General features: G+C 42.4%; 1 protein-coding gene across 1 annotated transcript; it reads right to left on the bottom strand.

Annotated features, from left to right (window-relative positions):
- Window positions 1-478: 478 nt before the first annotated feature.
- scara3 (scavenger receptor class A, member 3) lies at window positions 479-16,237 on the bottom strand. The gene is made up of 12 exons (XM_070926084.1): window positions 16,116-16,237; window positions 8,090-8,125; window positions 7,512-7,553; window positions 6,969-7,088; window positions 4,744-4,824; window positions 3,956-4,074; window positions 3,574-3,818; window positions 2,279-2,498; window positions 1,917-2,005; window positions 1,600-1,792; window positions 1,057-1,234; window positions 479-969 (listed from the first exon to the last, which is right to left on the bottom strand). Exons 1-12 carry the CDS (start codon window positions 16,120-16,122, stop codon window positions 479-481), a joined length of 1,821 nt encoding a protein of 606 aa, XP_070782185.1. The 5' UTR covers window positions 16,123-16,237.
- Between the last annotated feature and the right edge of the window lie 1,389 nt (window positions 16,238-17,626).

A 17,626-nucleotide genomic window follows, 5' to 3' on the forward strand; every position in this document is an offset into this window, starting at 1 on the left:
AAGTTTTCAATTCTGGTCAAATCTAATACAATGTCAGGGCTTATTGTATTTGGGTATTATTTTGCTTTGATGTACAAGGAAACCCTCATCAAAAGTAGCTATGAGACCCATGTGTTGTATGAAGTCAGTTTTCTCCAACATAAAAATACAGTCTGTCCAAAACCTATCCATTTTTGGCCTTGGGTACTCATCTTTTTCACTGCTCAACAACAGTTCAGTCCATGGCAGCTGTTTTGTTTTTTATTTTTTAGACCTACCTCTTGATTCATTTCTAGTAGCCATGTCATAACATCAGGGGAATTCCTCCTTTAAAGGCCCATCTTGAATTTGATTTGCTGCATTTGTTCATAAAGTTCTCATAAAGTCTTGCGTAATCCCATAGAAATGGATTATTGCGTCTTCAGTCACAATGGATGATATTCTTTCAGTTTATATCTGTCAATAATTCTCAAGTTTCTTTGTACCGGGTCTGCGTCTTCTACTGTCTCTTGGGTCCAACAGCAGGCGTCGCGGTCCGCTGCTGGGTGTTGGTTTGGTCATGGGGATACTGCAAGCATAGAGGTCCAGGGGTTCCTGGAGGTCCAGGGGGTCCTGTTGGCCCTGGTTTTCCCCTTGGTCCTGATGGCCCAATGATGCCTGGCAGTCCTGCCTGACCCTGGATCCCCGGAGGCCCTGTGGGTCCTTGTACGCCATCTATACCGGAGAGGCCCATGTCACCTTTCTGGCCCTTCTCACCACGTGGTCCTGGAGGGCCAAGAGACCCTTTAGTTCCTTTGATTCCTACTGCCCCTCTATTGCCACCAGGGCCTGTTTCACCTGGTGCTCCTTTGGGCCCAAGAGAACCCTTCTCTCCAACGGATCCACGGCTACCTATAGGGCCTCTGTCACCTTTGCTCCCATTGAGTCCCATTGGTCCTTTTGAGCCAGTCTCACCTCGGTTCCCTTTGGGCCCTGGTGGTCCAGGAGCACCTGTTGAGAGAGGATAGTGAGGTGAAGTGAAATAATGAAGAGTACATGTACTGTTCTGCTCTTTATATATGACAACAGCCACTGTACCTTTCACTATAGTGAAGTTCTTTATGAGCTGGGTATGGTGAACATCCACAAGCTTCATCTCCTCCATCACCATAGACAGGTTCCTGATATCCACATCCAGTTGCAAATTCAACAACATGTTTTGCTGTCTCAGTGTGTCGGCCAAGTGGAGGAGTAACAAGACTGTGTTGTTCAGGTTCTTCACAAAAGAGAGGAGGATATGAGGACACAGATAAGAGGCAAAAGAAGAAAATCCGTACGAACACAAAGAACAAGGAGGGGAGAGTAGAGAGGAAGGAGAAATCGGGCAAGATTAAGACTGGGCTATGTGTCAAGCTTAGCTAACCTTTAAGCTAACCAACTATCGTGATGAAACTGCCAGTGTAGTTGGGAGAAGAGCATAAACTTTTTTATAAAAACAAATCTAAGATGCTTGCTAGCCTGAAGTATGACGAGATTTTTACTCTCTCTTACTCTGCAGGACTTCAGCTCTAACCTGCATTGTTTGTGTGTATTCGTCGATGGATACGTAAGCAATAAGAAATAACTCAAACTGGTTACTACCTGCAGATCTTCTGTGTGTCTGCTCAGGCGACTCTGGCAGGACGAGCTCTCGATGTTGATGTACTTGTACATGCTCTGGACGTGGCTGACGGTGGCGTTGATGCTGGAGGAGATTGTGTCAATCTCCATCGCGATGGAGTTCAGACGACCATCCAATGCAGAGAAACGCTCACCTGTCCGGTTCTCATAGTACCTAAAGAGGACGGTTACAGTGTGACTTTATACATTTCCAGAATACTTTTTTGTGTCGAGTGTGTATGTGTGTGTTATCCATCTATCGGTCTATCCTCTCATGTGTAGTAGTACAAGTGTGTTACCTGGAATGATAGTGAAGGTCATGCATGTTCTCCTCATGTTCGTCCATGAAAGACGTCACGTTGTCAAGCTGCATCTGCAGGTTCATCACCTGGAGAAAATACAGACATATGTTGTACTTCTTGACTTGTGAGGACATACCGTACATTCTCATGAAAAGGCCGGTCATTAATAAAGGCCGGGTAAAAGCATCATTGAGGAGGTGAATTCTAAAACCAAGTGTAAAAACTCAAACAGACTTTTTAAGAGGTAAGAAGCTGCCAAAATGTCCTCACTTTCCAAAAATACAAAGAAACGTTTTGTTTTTAATTAAACTTGTGAAAATGTACATGGGGGTTGGCTTTCAGTGCTGCATAACACACACCTGCTGGGTGAGGTCGTAGTACACCTCAGTGGACATGGCGATTCTCTGGTGATCTGCTACGATGTTGTTTTGGAGGAAGCGCATGTTTTGCGTGGTGCTGCTCGTGTTGGATTTGATGGCGCTCAGAACTCGGCTGTAGTTCTGCCAGTCGGTGGTCAACTTCTGGAGGACCAGAGTCTCCTCGTCTGCCTTTCTCTGCAGGGCATCTATCCACATTGTACTGGAGAGCAGAGGAAAAAAACACAGACATGCGAGATGCAGTAGATAAAATACATCATGGCTGTATCACATTATCTTGCTTTAAAAACTATTAGGAAGCAGCCAAAAAGTGTATGATGAGTAGATCTTTTGTTAAACCGCTACTTTAACTATCTATCTAAATAATTGACCTACATGCCTTTACTGTTGTAAGCAGGAAATAATGAAGGACCCCATTTAAATTCATGGTAGAATTAAAAAAAAAACTCAAATAAAGATGGATGATAAACTCCATCGGTCACATTCTACATCAGGTTTAAATCAGCATTATGTGAGTCGCAGCTGCGCCCTTTTCAAATGGGAAATCCCAGTTGTTATTCTTACTGTACTTTGCCTTCATAAATAATTAATTGCTTATCCAGATTGTAAAAAAAATTGCAGTTGGCTGTGACTCTGGCTTCTTGCCTGCTGTCAGCCACTCATTAAGTTCCCACACGGCCAGTTCACTAAAAGGTCATCAACACACGTACATGTAGCAAGCAAGACTTGATTACAATCTAGCATGGGGTTGTGATGAAACATATTTTTCCACGATGAAGACGAGACGTTAACAAGACCAAACTGACTTCATTAAATAATAGCCACACACACAATATCTGTGACGAAACAAGAGCTGACTGAGACGGAATTTAAAGATAAAAAATATTACACTTTACTACTCTTTATTTGTCTATTATTATTATCTTTATTATTAATCTGCTTCTTCGAATCATCTTCCCCAAGACCTTTCACACCACCAGTGCGCCGTCAACAGTGCTAAACCCTGGAGCTAGCTGCTAGCTGCTAGTGACAGAAACTGAGGTCGCGTTCACAATAAAATGCTTAATAACATTTTAACTTGAACGTGATAAATGTTTTGCAAATTTGACACATCCTGCTTCTCCAAAACAGTAAATGTTACTGTATCTTTTCCCGCAAAGCTTCCAGTCACAGTAAAGCAGGAGAATTCATGTGTCACATAGCTGATATCTGCGTTTAAGTATAAAACACAGTTCAGAGACTTTGTGGTGGTCTCTTCCCTCCATCTTTTCATTCACCTGAGAGACACCGTCGTGTTAACTTGCTGCGCTGTAGCTTTGACGCCATACTGATCCTCCGTCAGCGCCTTCATTTTCTCCTCAGTTTCCTCGATCACGTCCTTCCAGCCCTCCACCCGATCCAGGTATCTTTCCAGCGACTGGTTGAGTAGTTTGATCGACATGAGGTTGTTTTGCACGTCGCGTGTCAGCCGGTTGCTGGTGGCCTTTAGGGTGGTCTGGGTCTGGGAGGCCTGGTCCAGGACCTGGAGGGGGACAGGGATCAAAGAGGCAGAGTTAGTGATTCAATATTTGTTAATATAATAAAATATCTCTTTGACTATTTGAACAAAACAAGCAGCTTTGTCTCGTAGAACTTGATTTATGATTCACTATGCTGTACCTGCTCTTGTCCCAGTATCATCTTCTGGATGTCTTCAAACTCTCTCTTCAGCCTGCTGATCTCCTCGCTGTACAGAGTCACATCCAGACAGCCTGAACAGTTCGAGGTGGAGCTCAGATCTGAGAGACGAAGTCATGGAAAGACAAGGAGGCGAGGTGAGAGACAGAGAAAGAGAGGCAGTGAGGCAGGACGGAGAAAAGTCCGAGATGTATGTATATATGTCAAAGCCTCTGGCACCACATGTCTGTTTTATGAGGGAAAACGATCATCCGCACTGCTTCACACTACGTGAATGACCTCGAAACACCTGGTACACATGCACGGTCACACCGCAAGGTCCATTTAGTAGCTGTGAGGCTGGTTTTGTAAAAACCCAGAATTAACCTTCAGTCTTACTTTTTAAGCCAACATGAACGTTCTTTTTTGTCAAGAATGAACTTCTGAACAATCTCAAGGATCTATGTATTTTAGAGACACAAAAAGTCTTAATATGTTCTTTATAGTACTGTGCTTTTAATTCACTGCTCAACAACAGTTCAGTCATAGTTTTACATTTACATACACTTCTTTAAGAATCTATGAAATCCTCCAAAGCAAAGTAAATTTAGCATTTGTATATTTAAAAAAAAAAAACTTTTCTTTTTAGTTATTTCTTGAAGAAATCTTGAAGAGCTCTGTTTTCTGTGTGCATTCCATTGCTTTTGTTTTCCCATAATGTTTAAGTCAACGAGGCCACCCTGACTCAATATAAGAAATGACCATATTTAGAAGTAATTCAGCTACGTTACCCTCTATCCCTTGCTGAACCCTGGAGATCTTCTTGCTGTATACGGACTCCTCCTCAGACAGGTTGTCAACCTTCCTGAACACTGGAGACACAGCAAAGTTGAGTAAGTTCAGGAAAAAAAAATATTATTGTCTTATTAGAGTTCAGGATTTACATTTCAGTGAAGGAGCACTGTGTGTTGCTGATGGCCATGTCATGTTTGTTTCTGTGAAAGTCAGCGTAAGTTAATGGAGAATTAGCTTTAAACAAATGCTAACAGGAAAACACGACAGTAGTAGAGGGAGAGAAAATAACCACGGAGGATGGTTCTGAATGCTGAGGAGTAGATACAGATCGACATCAGTAGTACTTTGGTGTTAACAGGACATAGGAAGTATTTAAAGGAGTAAAAACAGGAAGTTGTAATTTAAGCCCCGACAAGAAAACACGGAAAGCTTTCATTAGCAAGCAAAATGTAACCAAAAACACTGATGAATGATGGTTTAGCCAGCTGGCCAGGTCCTCTCCCAACATATTTCCCAAGAGAGCAGCAATCATTCATTGAGTGTGAGCTTTACTGTGCACATTTGAGTGTAGGTTTGATTAATGTGTGTTTGCAGACTTTTTCAGCACCCTAAGCCCTGACTCAGGGGATTACTGCAGGTCTCTTCCACAGTGTGTTTGCATATGTAAATGCTTCCACATTCCACCTGCTCTACTGCATTAGCTGCTGCGACAGTGATGCTGAACGTGGCTTATGGCTTTGGCTAAACTCTGGGCAACGATGCTTTAGCAATAACACTTTCAATCAATGAATTTCATGAAACATTCTTATAGACTTGTGGCTTGTAAATCAGCCACTATTTCTATTTGTAGATTTCTACACATGCTTTGGATGTGACAGCTTGGAAAAGTGTATGTCACTCCAAACAAATCCTTTTTTTCCCCCTTGAAGCAAAGAGCTAAAAATGTATTACTTAATTCCACATTTGTTACTTAACTGATTTTTGCAGAATAATTTATTTTTTATACAACAGATGTTCAGCAGGGAACGGAAAAATCAAAGGTTGTTTGTTTCTGTTTTACTTTGTGCACATGCACAGTTGGGAGTTGAAGCCAAGTGCAACATCCTTTCTGTTTATACTTCAGTTTTCAGTGCTTTGGTGGCGTACAGCTGTGCTGGAAGTTGAAACAAACATAAACTAAGTTCTGCAGCGATTCTGTGTTTGTGGTGTACATGTTTATATGTGTGTTGGCACACATTTTGGGTTCAATGAATGTTTGTAAATGTTGATTTGCCTTTTGATGCTCAATTGTCTTTGTTGATGCTCAATATGCTACATACAAACGTTGACATTTACAAAATTATAATTATGTTTCCCCCAAATATTATTTTTGCTGAAATTCAGGATTGTATGCAATCATTGTGCAGGCATTTAACTTTTAAGCAAAACATATTATTAGAATGGTAAATATGTACTTGCTAGCATCTAACAGCTGATATCGTCTTCACCCAACAACCTCTAACTATAAAGTAGGGCAGCCAGTATGTAGCCTGAGAGGCGAGACCCAGGGCACAAAAAGTCCTCCGAGAATCGCTGCAGAACAAAACAGAACTTTATTATATTTCTGTACACGTGTGTCTGAATACAAGCTCGTGTGTGTGTCGTGGGATTTGACATCACTCTACCGAGCCTCACTCTCTCTCTCTGCTCTGCTCCGATCCCCCGACGGTTGTAAAAGATGAAGATTTACGGCTTTTCAAACCCAATAAAATGTGATGTTAATGCGGAAAGCATCTGTCGGCGCTGAGCAGCTGTCAGGTAAAACATGGCACACAGGACCCAGCACCGCATTCATTTGATCTATGGGAGTTAAATGGACTGTGTTTTATTAAGACACACGCAAAGACAGAACACTGAGCGTGATCTTTTCCCATGACAGGCCTACGTCTCACTCTTAATGCACAGTGTCAGCATTAATCAGTGGAATTACCAAACAAATCACGAGGCTGTTGAGAACAGCTGTTTTGACCGCTGACTGCATCCACCCTTAGAGATTAGCGTCTCAGTGGGGGAGTCAGGGAGATAATATCTGTGGTATTTTTTTGCTTTAGAGACTTTTTCTTTGCAGGATTACTTGATTGCATCTTGATTTTTTAAAAAGAAAAAAAGAGAGCTGAACTGTAGCTTCAGCGTCACAATGACCCGCTGAGGTTGAAGAAGTTAAAAGTTAAACTGAGCTCACCAAGCGATGCCAGCACTGCCACAGTGATGATGAGGAATGCAACGAATCCATAGAGGACTTTGACTGCCAGCTGGAGAGAGTGGCTCTGCTGGCACCTCATACAGCCGCCCCTGCTACGACCTGGAGGAGCGTCGAAAGAATATACAGTATTTAAACCCTTTACTTAAGTAAAAGCAGCAGTACAATAAAAATATAAACTATATATACTACAATAAATGTACTTAAGCATCACCTTCAGTAAAAGTAATCATTACAAAGACAGACCCCCTTTTCTGTTACACTCTACATTTTAGAGTGTTTTATCCACATTATCTGTAGGGCTGCAAGTAATGATTATTTTCATTATTGATTAATTCATAGAATGTCAAAATATAGTACAAAATACCCAAAATACAATTTCCCAAAGGTGACAAGTTGACATATATAAATGGCCTGTTTTGTCCAACTAACAGTTAAAAACCAAAATCTATTTGGTTTACTATCATATCATATCATATCATATCATCGTGTGTGTGTGTGTGTGTGTGTGTGTGTGGCCTTCACCTCTGAAAGAAGGCATTTCCTCCTCTCCAGTGAAATCCTCCTCTGAAAAACAAGACAAGGAAAAATGCAAACATGACAATTTGTTCCACTACTGACAAAATAACAAATACATCATAGAATATACAGGCTTTAATATTTGTAGTGTTTATTATCATGTCATTTTTTTTTTTTTATTATCAGTTTCAGTGGTGAAAACACAAGTTAAGTATGTAAAAGGAACTCAGGAGAGAGTCACATTATTCTCTCTGCAGATCACTGAAACTACTGGCAGCACTTTTATTCCTATTTTCTTAACAGAGACAAAATGGACCAAACCAACAATGCTTGAATTACAACCCTGAAAATGGGTCAACGCTTTCTTGCCGAGAATTCTGGATTAGAGGATTTCAGACCTCTTTCATATCTGTCCCGATTAGCTTAGTTTAGCATAATTTGTCTCATCTAACTTGGCAAGAAGGCAAATACATGTCCCAAAAATGTCAAAACAATTTTACTTTTAAGATATACTGGAAAACCAAATCATGCTTAACGCTTATTTACTTCTCTCTGTTGACATTTATGAAAACCTTGATCGTTACCTTTGAAAAGCTGGTTCTCGTATCCGCCATAGTTATCTGCCAAAAAAAGAAAGAGACACAAAACAGGCATTTAAGAAAACTGACACCAAGCAGTTTTATTACTCCTGTCGAATCATACAAACCAGCTGCCTCACAATCCCCAACAGCCTCCACCCCCCCCCCGAGGAGTGTGTTCAGTATGAGGCTGCTATCTCAGCTCAATAAAAAGGAAGGTTTTTGCTCTGCTCAGATGTTTTCTCTGGGCTGCAGCTCACTCAGGAGAAAGCAGCCCCATGGTGGTGCAAAGCATGAGAACAGTTGCTGGTTTTGTGTGCTGGTTCTGGTGGGAGTATTGTGTGTGCACGTGTGTCCGAGGAGGTTGTCATCACACACTCCGGCCGGAGAGGACTGAATGTAAGAAGCATGACTTCCACAGAATAGGCCAGTTTACTTTACCAGAATACATTCAATGTCGTGTTTTCATAACTGTATGTAACAGCTACGGACTTGTCATTAACTGTACACCACCCAAAACTGGCACCCAACCCCACACTTTAGGCACTGCAGGTGTGGCCCTCGATGTTTAGGAAGGCAGAACGCTCTGCTGAGCTGCAGGTGTGGCTGTTTCTGAAGGGAAACTCAGGCGTATACACTCATACACAGGCAAACAGGGGTTTGGCAGGTTGCTGACTGGCTGAAGACAGACAGTCATGACTGCCATGGTGCCGTGTTGATGCTGCCAAAGGAGCAAACAGTGTCAGACTGAGTGGTCAGACTGCAGGGACGTTGCTGCATAAATGTAATGAATGCAGTCACGTGTTACTGCAGACTTGCTTCGGCGCTGCATCTCAAAAAATGTGCACAGCGAAATGACTTCGCGATGATGTTTCTGATGTGTTGACTGAGTCCAGACAGAAGTGATTTCTCCTTGTTGTACCCAAATGGGGCATAGCGTTGGCTCAGGCCGAGAACTGAAGTCATGCTCGCAATAGCTGATTGGCTACCATCTGATTAGTAACGTCCAATCGTATTCATAAACAGCAGCAGTGTTTATAATCTCCAGGGAGGCCCGCTGCTCCTTTGCCATTTCCAACCGTGAGTCAATGTTTATGTTTACTCATGTGTCGTTCTAGAGGGCAGGGACAAACAACATATTGTGTTGATACATTCGGAGGACTTGCTGGCTAATCTTTTGTTATTGTTGTCATTACAGAGATTTAACATTCACGGACGTGTTTATTAAGGAGGGGTTGGTGCAGAGCCTTTCCCACCAACACATCTGACTGCACAACGATTTCGGGCCAATTCCCTGATGCATCTCTAACTGAACAGCTAACCGGGCTAACAACAAATTTGTGTATTTAAAAATCAGAACATATTAAGCATGCGATGATTTTGAAACTGGGTCGCTGGGTTGGAATCGGTTGTAGTTGTTCTGAATCCAAGCCGAAGATATCTGCCTACTTCTGAATAAGGATTGAGCCACGAACCTTTTAGAGCCACCTTCAGTCAGAGGGTGCAACACTCAATGTAAGGTATGCAAAATGCTAATGATCAGATGCATTAAGTGTGGCTTTTTGTTGTCTGTCACTCCCACTGTGCAACAGTGTGTTTTATGTAATAAATCTACTGGTTAACAGTTCATTTTGAGTTGTAAAAAGATCTTTTATTTTTCTGTTTTCTTCCATTTCTCAAGCCAATACAAAATGTTTTCAAATTTTCTGAAACCAAAGTGTCTGCTGCGGCTCAATCTCTGGGGTTAACCACAAAATCATCTTAGCATGAAGAGAAGTCTGGTCTCTCATGGGGAGAGAACAAGAGAAAAATGGCTGGGAAGAGAACAAAACCAGCAGCAGTTGCACACAATGTTTGTCAAAGTGTTTTTTTTAACAGATAGAAACCTTATCATTCCTCATGTGATGAGTACTTCTACACCAGACGGTTTTAGTGCAAACAATTGAACCTAAAACTGCACAATCCTTACGAATTCAAAGGTCTATGAGAAGCGAGTAGCAGTCTGCACGTAGCATTATGGGATACGTGGTGATGCAAACAGGGTCAACACTGGGATGTTAATGTTAGGTTTTCCACAAATGAACTTATTGTTTAAGTTTGGCTTAAACCAAATTGCACTTTGCAAACGCCACGATGAGGTGAATGTTTATGTCAGTCAGCGGTGGAACAGCTGAGGTCAGGTCTGGGTGGATGAGTCTGACATAATGACGGAGGGGGTGAGAGAGGGAGAGGAAAACAGGAGGAGAGGTGAAGGCTGCCACCTCCAAAGAACTAAAAGGCAAAGAAGAATGAAGAAAAGGACGTTAAAGACAGAAAGTGAGAAAGACAAAGAATTGCATGTCCGCACTCAGTCGTCGCTCTGCAGTTACCAAAACTTCTCATGGCAGTTCACGAGGACAAAGGGAAGGCTGACCTGCACAGACTCTTCCAGGGTTAGACTGACTGATGACTGACAGTTACTTCAGTTTTAAAGCTGAGTTAACAATGGATCAAATCAATGTGAGCATTGAACTCTGCAGCTCTCCATCGCTCTACGGAGTGTTTTCCAACTTCACTGTTTGGGTTCACCGTCACCACTCCCATGACCCTCGTTTCCAGCGGCTGTTTCAGCTAAAACTTTCCGATGAACCCGCTGTACACCACCTGCCCAACAACCAGCAGCAGACAGACAAAGTTAGCGACTCGCTGGTGAACGCAGTGGAGCAATTAGCAGCTATAGTAAGTAAGTAAGTAAAGAGTAAGTTTAACTGCTTACACTAAACCATTCACCATTTTTTCAAAGACATTCATGAAATTCTAAACTCACGACTTAAATTTGAAGGCAGTAGGAGTAGAAAGAGTAGTACAAGTAGTGAAAGTATGGCAAGGGTAGAAGTAAAGTCACATCCCATCATTATTCTGGGTTTCGGAGAGTTTTCATGCCCCATACTGAGCCAAATGCCTGTTTCAGAGACTTTCCCACCCTGATTAAAATACATTTCTGAGGGGAAAACTGAATTCTTGTCATTTCTTTTGGACTTCTGTGGCATGAAAATGGTCAGATTCAAATTAAAAAAAGATTTGAATGTCAGCACATTATTTGCTATTGGAAGCTGAAATTCCAAAATATCACAGATCAGTATCCACCCTCAAATATCTGCCGGCTCCTCGGTTATGCTTCTCCTCCTTCACCTCCCTCCCTCTCTTTTTCTCTCCCCTCATGTTTTTCCTGCCCTCTGTGGAAAAAAAACTCTTGTGTCTGTCTCGTTAGTGAGGAAGTCGACCTGTCCAACACACACAGAGCAGGACTGAGCTGATCTGACAACACAACGCGGCCAAACCAGGTCACACCTATAGACTGGCAAAACACTGAAACTACTAAAAGTGGGTCGTACAGTTTCTTTGTCAAACTTGCACTTTGATTTGATTATGCTTCAAGGTTTCAAGTGAGTCGTCCTTCATCAACAACTTCACTGTGAAAACAAACATGGAGCATCTGCATGATGTGTCCTGCGCTTTCCTGTAACTGAGTGGGATCAAATCATTCAAAACCACCATCGCAACGAGATCTCCCAGTAAGTGTGCACTTGTGCTGTGACAAGATGTAAATATACTGTAAGGACGTGTGTTTGCAGGAGAGGCTTGAAAAGTGTGCTCAACAAAATCCAACAAAAGTAAACATTTCCAAAAGCTTTTTCCAAAGGATGTAGTACTGAACAGTGAATAATTCAATAAAAGTATGACAGTCCTGAAAATGACCATATTTCCATATTCTGCCAGGAATATTCTTTGTGACGAATTATATCACGTGGATATTAAGTGCTATTTGGACACCTGGTCTCATGGTACTACTATTAAATCTTGTTTTGATTACATACCCACATACGGAGCCATACAGGTAGCCTTTTGTGTCAATTATGCTAATGATCAAATCCCACTAACGCACACATCCGCATGAATTAGGCTCAAAGACTCGCAATTAGTTTGTGCAGTTAAAGAGTTTGGAGGGTTGGAACCCTTGTATGAGCAAACCTCATAGAAAAAAGGTAAAGAATACGAAAATGTTCTTGCTTGAAGCCCAATGTCTCTACAAAAGATAATCAGTTCACCATAAAATCATCTAAAAAAGGCCTGCCAAGCCAACATTATCTTCTTAACCATTCATGTTATTGTGGTTCCAGTGAATCGGCCCAGTCAGTATACTGTACTCGTAAATTGCTGATTCAGACAGTGTACAGTGGCCAGAAAGCAGGGCTAGAAGAGAAACTTTATAAAGTACAACAAAAATAAAGATGCAGAGTATCAGGATGTTGCTATTCACCCACATGGAGTCACTCAACCCTCCTCCCTCCATCCTCTTTCACCATCGGACCTTTGGTGTTTGTGAACGCAGCGCCAGGCCTGTGCGTGAGTCAGCTAAACATCGGCACCGCTTCATGTTTGTGGTTCCTTTCAGGGGGGTTTTTGGACTTTCCAAAGCCCTTCCCCATCCTCTCCCTCCCTTCATTCCCCCTCTGGACTCTGCTTTCGCCAGGGGACTGTGCAAAATGTTATCCTTGGTGAGTAACATGCACTGAATGTCCTGTAACCTCACCACATTGCTCCATGCAAATAGAGATGCCCTTCCCACATGAAGATGCACAGATTCAGCATGTCATGCTTCGATGTCCCCCTCCTTCATTAGTTTGTTTGAGTTATTTTGACCAGAAAATCCCCCTCAAGAACCTCAGCAAGTCCCAGCTTTAAGTGAAACCAGGAGTCACGAGATGGGCCCTGCTCCAGATCAGAGTGGAGGTCTTGACCGCGACTCATAAAGCCAAACGAGTCCCTCTCCAAACCTCTGTTAACATCCAAGTCATTTAGGTGCCCTCTGACTGGAATGTGTGGTCTCCTTGCAAAACTATAAACGCCAGGAATGTGTTACTGCAGACTGCGAAGCTGACGTTATAGACGAGCCATTACAAGAGAATGTTCTTTTATTGTGGTTTGGCAGTGAAACAGGAGATTTTCAGTGTCACGATCCCATAAACGCATCATGTCTTCTCAGGACTAAACTGCTTTGGACAGCCAGGCTGGGACACAGAGGCAAGCCTGGCTGGGTTTACAGGGGCTTTGAGGCCAAAGGGCGTGTGCAATATTCTCCAATGCTTTTATTTGCAGGCCTCTCAGTCATTTTTTTTTTTACTGGCCTTCAAATTTCACATGACCACCATCTTATAGGAACTTTCCAGAGAGACAGAATGAAGGTAAGAACACGAAAAGCTTTGCAAAGGAGGTTAAAATATATGGTTATAAGTATGTGGACACCTGATCAACATCGGTGAAGGGATCACATCACATCAGTTAAATAAAACGGGTTGTACGACAAAAACTAGCTGCTATATAAGGTTAGTTGCCATTGATTGTCACTAAAAATGCACATCCTGTAACTCCCAGGTGTAAATGTTGGCTAACAGAATCAAAAAACTGACGTTAGCTTGCTAAAATCCTGCTTGTTCACATTGATGAGTGAAAATAATGTTTAGTAACGGCGTAAACTGGGAAGATGTTGAATCAAATTTCACAAAAAGAACACAATTAACCTCAAATGACATCGTAGGTTAGAGTAAATGACCAAATAGCGTCGGTTAAGTCAGCATAATTGCATTTTCCACTCAATCTAAACTGCATGAATACAGCTAACTCTGAAACACACACACACACACGTCTCTATGTGCACAGACGTGAATGCAACACAGTCATACCTATTTTCAAAGGACTGTCAGCTCAAAATACATCTCTTGGCCACTTAAACTGTTATTTTTTGTTGTGTCATGCTGCAGCTTGTTGTGCTGCAGTAACTTCCTGTTTACCCCACTACTTTACGAAACAACTTTACACACAAAGTTAGTGCTGGATTTATGAACGACTGCCGACCCAATCATGGGTTAGCATGCGGGGTGCATTGTTAAAAACAGTTGCCACAGAACTAGCAGAAGCAGAATAACTGTATGTTGTTGCATCAAGACTTCCCCTGAGGACCATGACCCAGGACCCAGACCATGAAGAACAGCCCCAAAACCAAAAGTACACTGACGTATGTGAACAGGAGTTTCCACATACCTTTTACATGATCAGTATTGCTAATACATGTGAAGAAAAGTGAAGAAAAACTAGTAAAAAAATAAACACTGCTACTACTAAACAACCTGATAATACCTCCACCATCTCAATTAAGGATCCAGTTGCAGCACATTCGACATTTCTATGTGTCTGCTGCTAGAGTTGGTGTGAAAACATGACAAAGTCCAGCAGAAACATTCAGATAATTAATCCAAACAAGCAAAAAGGTGCACACCGGATACTGAAAGAACAAGTCAGTATGACAATCAGCTTTTCTGTCTCCTGGTTCTCTTTTCAGTCCAAATTCAAAAGGCTTTGACTGTAAATTCGTAACGCTGCCGCAGCAAAAATGGCATTGAAAACAAGAAAATCTGTCTCCCTTTCTGTGCCTCCCCTTCTCTTCTTCCCTTCGCTCACTGTTTCCTTCTCCTTTGCCAGCCATACACCTGTCTCCTGCCCCCCCCCCCCCCCTCATCCTCTCCAGCCCTGTTAGGAATGTATGAGGCAGCATGTTTTGTTCTGGTCGGACAGGGCTGGACCCGCTCTCAGCAAGACTGGAAACCACATTAACAGACCTCCTGTACTGTTTGGCTGAGAGGAGCACTGTAAATGTTCTTGGAGGTAATTTGCTGTACCGTCTCGTGGTTCAAGGCAGCTTCTCTCCTCTGGAACTCAACAGAAGCAGAGACCAAACGAGCTTACTTGAATCAGAGTTTGATTTGATTTCCTTTTATTTTTTCTACTCATACGCGTAACCTTGATTTCCCTTAATTGGTCATTTAAAATAAGAACAAGAGGCCCTTGCTTTCCGACAGAGGAAGCCAAACACAGCTTCTCATTTCTAGCTGGCATCTGTCGACTTTGTGGAGCGTCAGCTGACTTTTTAATGTTTCCAGCTCACTTGTTTTAAAATGAGAACCCTGTAAAATGGATCTTAAATATGAGCTTGATGGCTTCACGATGTTGTGCTAAAAGACTGAGGCTACAGCTGCAAGTCCCGGGCAGAAAGTCAGCGTCCTCACCAGTTGATGATCCATCTAGAAGACATGTAACTGTTAGCATGATGATCTCAGGTAATGTTGGCTGGTTTTGCTGGAGTGTAAACTAACCGGTAGTTACGGATCCTAAGCTACGATTGAAATAGCACCACTGCAGAGGCTATCAAAACAAAATCCAAGGAAGTTTTAAAAACGATCATTAAAACAGAGGAAAGAATACGATTTCAGTTAACAACAAAAATAAATACAGGAATAAATCCATCATATGCCAATTACTGTTGGTAATGAATATGTAAACACTTCTTAACATCTTTTCGAGCTGCTACACCACATGTGAGATTTCTTCCTGCTCCCTCTGTTATCCCCTCTTTCCCACTGTATCCTGCCATCACTGTCACTCCTCACACTGTACTGTACGTCTGGGAAACATGTACGAGCCCTCTTCAAAGCCAGTGGCAGCTCTCCTTTCATGGCATGTTGTGAAAAAGCTCAGATTCAAATGTTATGTTTTCACTCGCCCTCTTTTAAAGGGGATATTAAGTCAATCTGTGGCAGATTGGCCGGGCTACAGAACATTTCATGTTTTATGAAACGGGGCTGTGGCGTGCACGCACACACATATAGGGACTTAAAGCTGACTGATCAAAGTCTCACGTCCAAGAACAACAAACCGGCACTTTCTCAGGATCCACACTGCCAAGTTTCACAGCAGATGAGAAGCATATGTGGTCGCTGGTGCCCTGTGCAGGTGCCTGCCTGCATGCCACAGTGACACATACTGTTCCTGTGTACATTTTTAAGTATTTTTCACACTGGCAAATGCACCCAGGTATTGGTAGGAAATGTTTTTTGCATGACAAGGAAGCAGGAAGGTGTAGTAGAAGATGTGTAGGTGCTCAGAATTCAGAACACTTGAAGAAATAACACAGCCAAAATCTGAGAAATGACTCTACCTTTCATGATTCCTCACTCAAGAATCCTCTCTAAACAACTTGTTGTCTATTTTCCTGATGCTCAACTTGATGGTGGAGATATTGCAGTCCTCTTTTTTTCCCACAAAGGAAGTGTCCAGGAGCAGGAAAAGCAGTCAGCAATATAAGATTTGAGGTGCCATCAAATTTGAAACAGTTTCCAAAGAGAGAAGGAAGCCCAAAAGTCCCAAAATGTCTTACTTCCACAGATTTGAAAAGTGGTGAACAGAGAGCAAAGACTTCAGCATGCAGCCGCATTGAATGTTATTCCATATGGGCTGATTTCTAGATGACTTCAAAATATTCTTGCAGGTCTGTCAGTGCTGAAGGAAGCTGGTCAAAGCTCCCATTAAGTTTAGAACATGTGCGTTTGCCTGCAGCTTTCCTGGCATCCTCCCTCTCCCATCCAGAGCCCGAGGAAACTAAAACCTCCTCAGACAGAAACCATGTGCAACTTTAGAGAGGGAGGGAGGAAATGGAGCGAGAGTGGATGAAGAGAAAGAAGAAGGGTGGTAAAGAAAGAGAGAGATGGGAGGGGAACAAAGAAACTGGAAAATGAGGGAGGGACTGGAGAAGGGACAGGGTGAAAAAAAGAAAAAAAGAAAAGGGAGGGATGGAGGGTCCATGTGTTTTGTTGAAAGTCAGTTTTGTGGCCGAGGCTAATTGCTAACAAATGTTTGAACATTGAGGAGTGAGCACCTTGAATATCTGTGGCCTTGGCCTGTGAGACAGGAAAATATTTCCTACGAACACACACCTACACACACTCTCTCTCACACACACACACACACACACACATGTCAAAGCTATAATCCCTATCTGGCACCGTCTTGCCGTCTTCTCAGCTTGCTCCCGCTAACCTCGACTACCAGTCTGTGTGTGTGTAAGACTTAACAGCAGGTGTAATTCTCTCACCAACACACACATCCGGCCTTCCAGCTGACGAGGCAGCTCCAGTGGCTGTCTGGCCTTGTGGATTCTCAGCACTCACTGTGACACTTTAATATCGTTACATACCGCAAAATAAGATGATGGGTGCAAAATAATGGGTGTATATTATGTCTTCTAGTGGGTTATACTCATATTCGTCCACAAAATGTGAACACAGCTCTGTGCTGCTGTGTGTTTTCAGAGACTTAAGCCATGCTCTCTTTCCCTAAGCTCGTACAATGCTTCATATATGCTAAACTTTATACTTGAAAAAGAAAGCTTGCAAAGTTTAGAGTGATGCCAAACATGTCAGGCTGAATTCTGGGGAAAATTGACGAAAATGGTGCTCTAAAATATTTCCATTTGGTGGAATGGTGTAGCCACAAAAAAGGTTCATATAGCGTCAATGAAGAGCTGGAACGAGCTGACACAGAATTATATGTGATTCTGCCGAACAGTGTTGAATTAAATGATTTCAACAACTGGGGAAAACTGGTCATTGAGAGGGTCAATAAATCAGCAATAAGGCAGAAGTTGTGAAAAATGTATATGGCTGCTTCAAT

Source organism: Enoplosus armatus, chromosome 19 (assembly GCF_043641665.1).
Source record: "Enoplosus armatus isolate fEnoArm2 chromosome 19, fEnoArm2.hap1, whole genome shotgun sequence".
NCBI classification, from domain to species: Eukaryota; Metazoa; Chordata; class Actinopteri; order Centrarchiformes; family Enoplosidae; genus Enoplosus; species Enoplosus armatus.

Excerpts from the sequence above, each read along its gene's own strand:
- scara3 (XM_070926084.1), bottom strand. Across the intron at positions 7,554-8,089 it reads CGAGAACCAGCTTTTCAAAG|AGGAGGATTTCACTGGAGAG; the intron begins GTAACGATCAAG and ends CTTGTTTTTCAG. Across the intron at positions 2,006-2,278 it reads ACTACGACCTCACCCAGCAG|GTGATGAACCTGCAGATGCA; the intron begins GTGTGTGTTATG and ends TATTTTCTCCAG.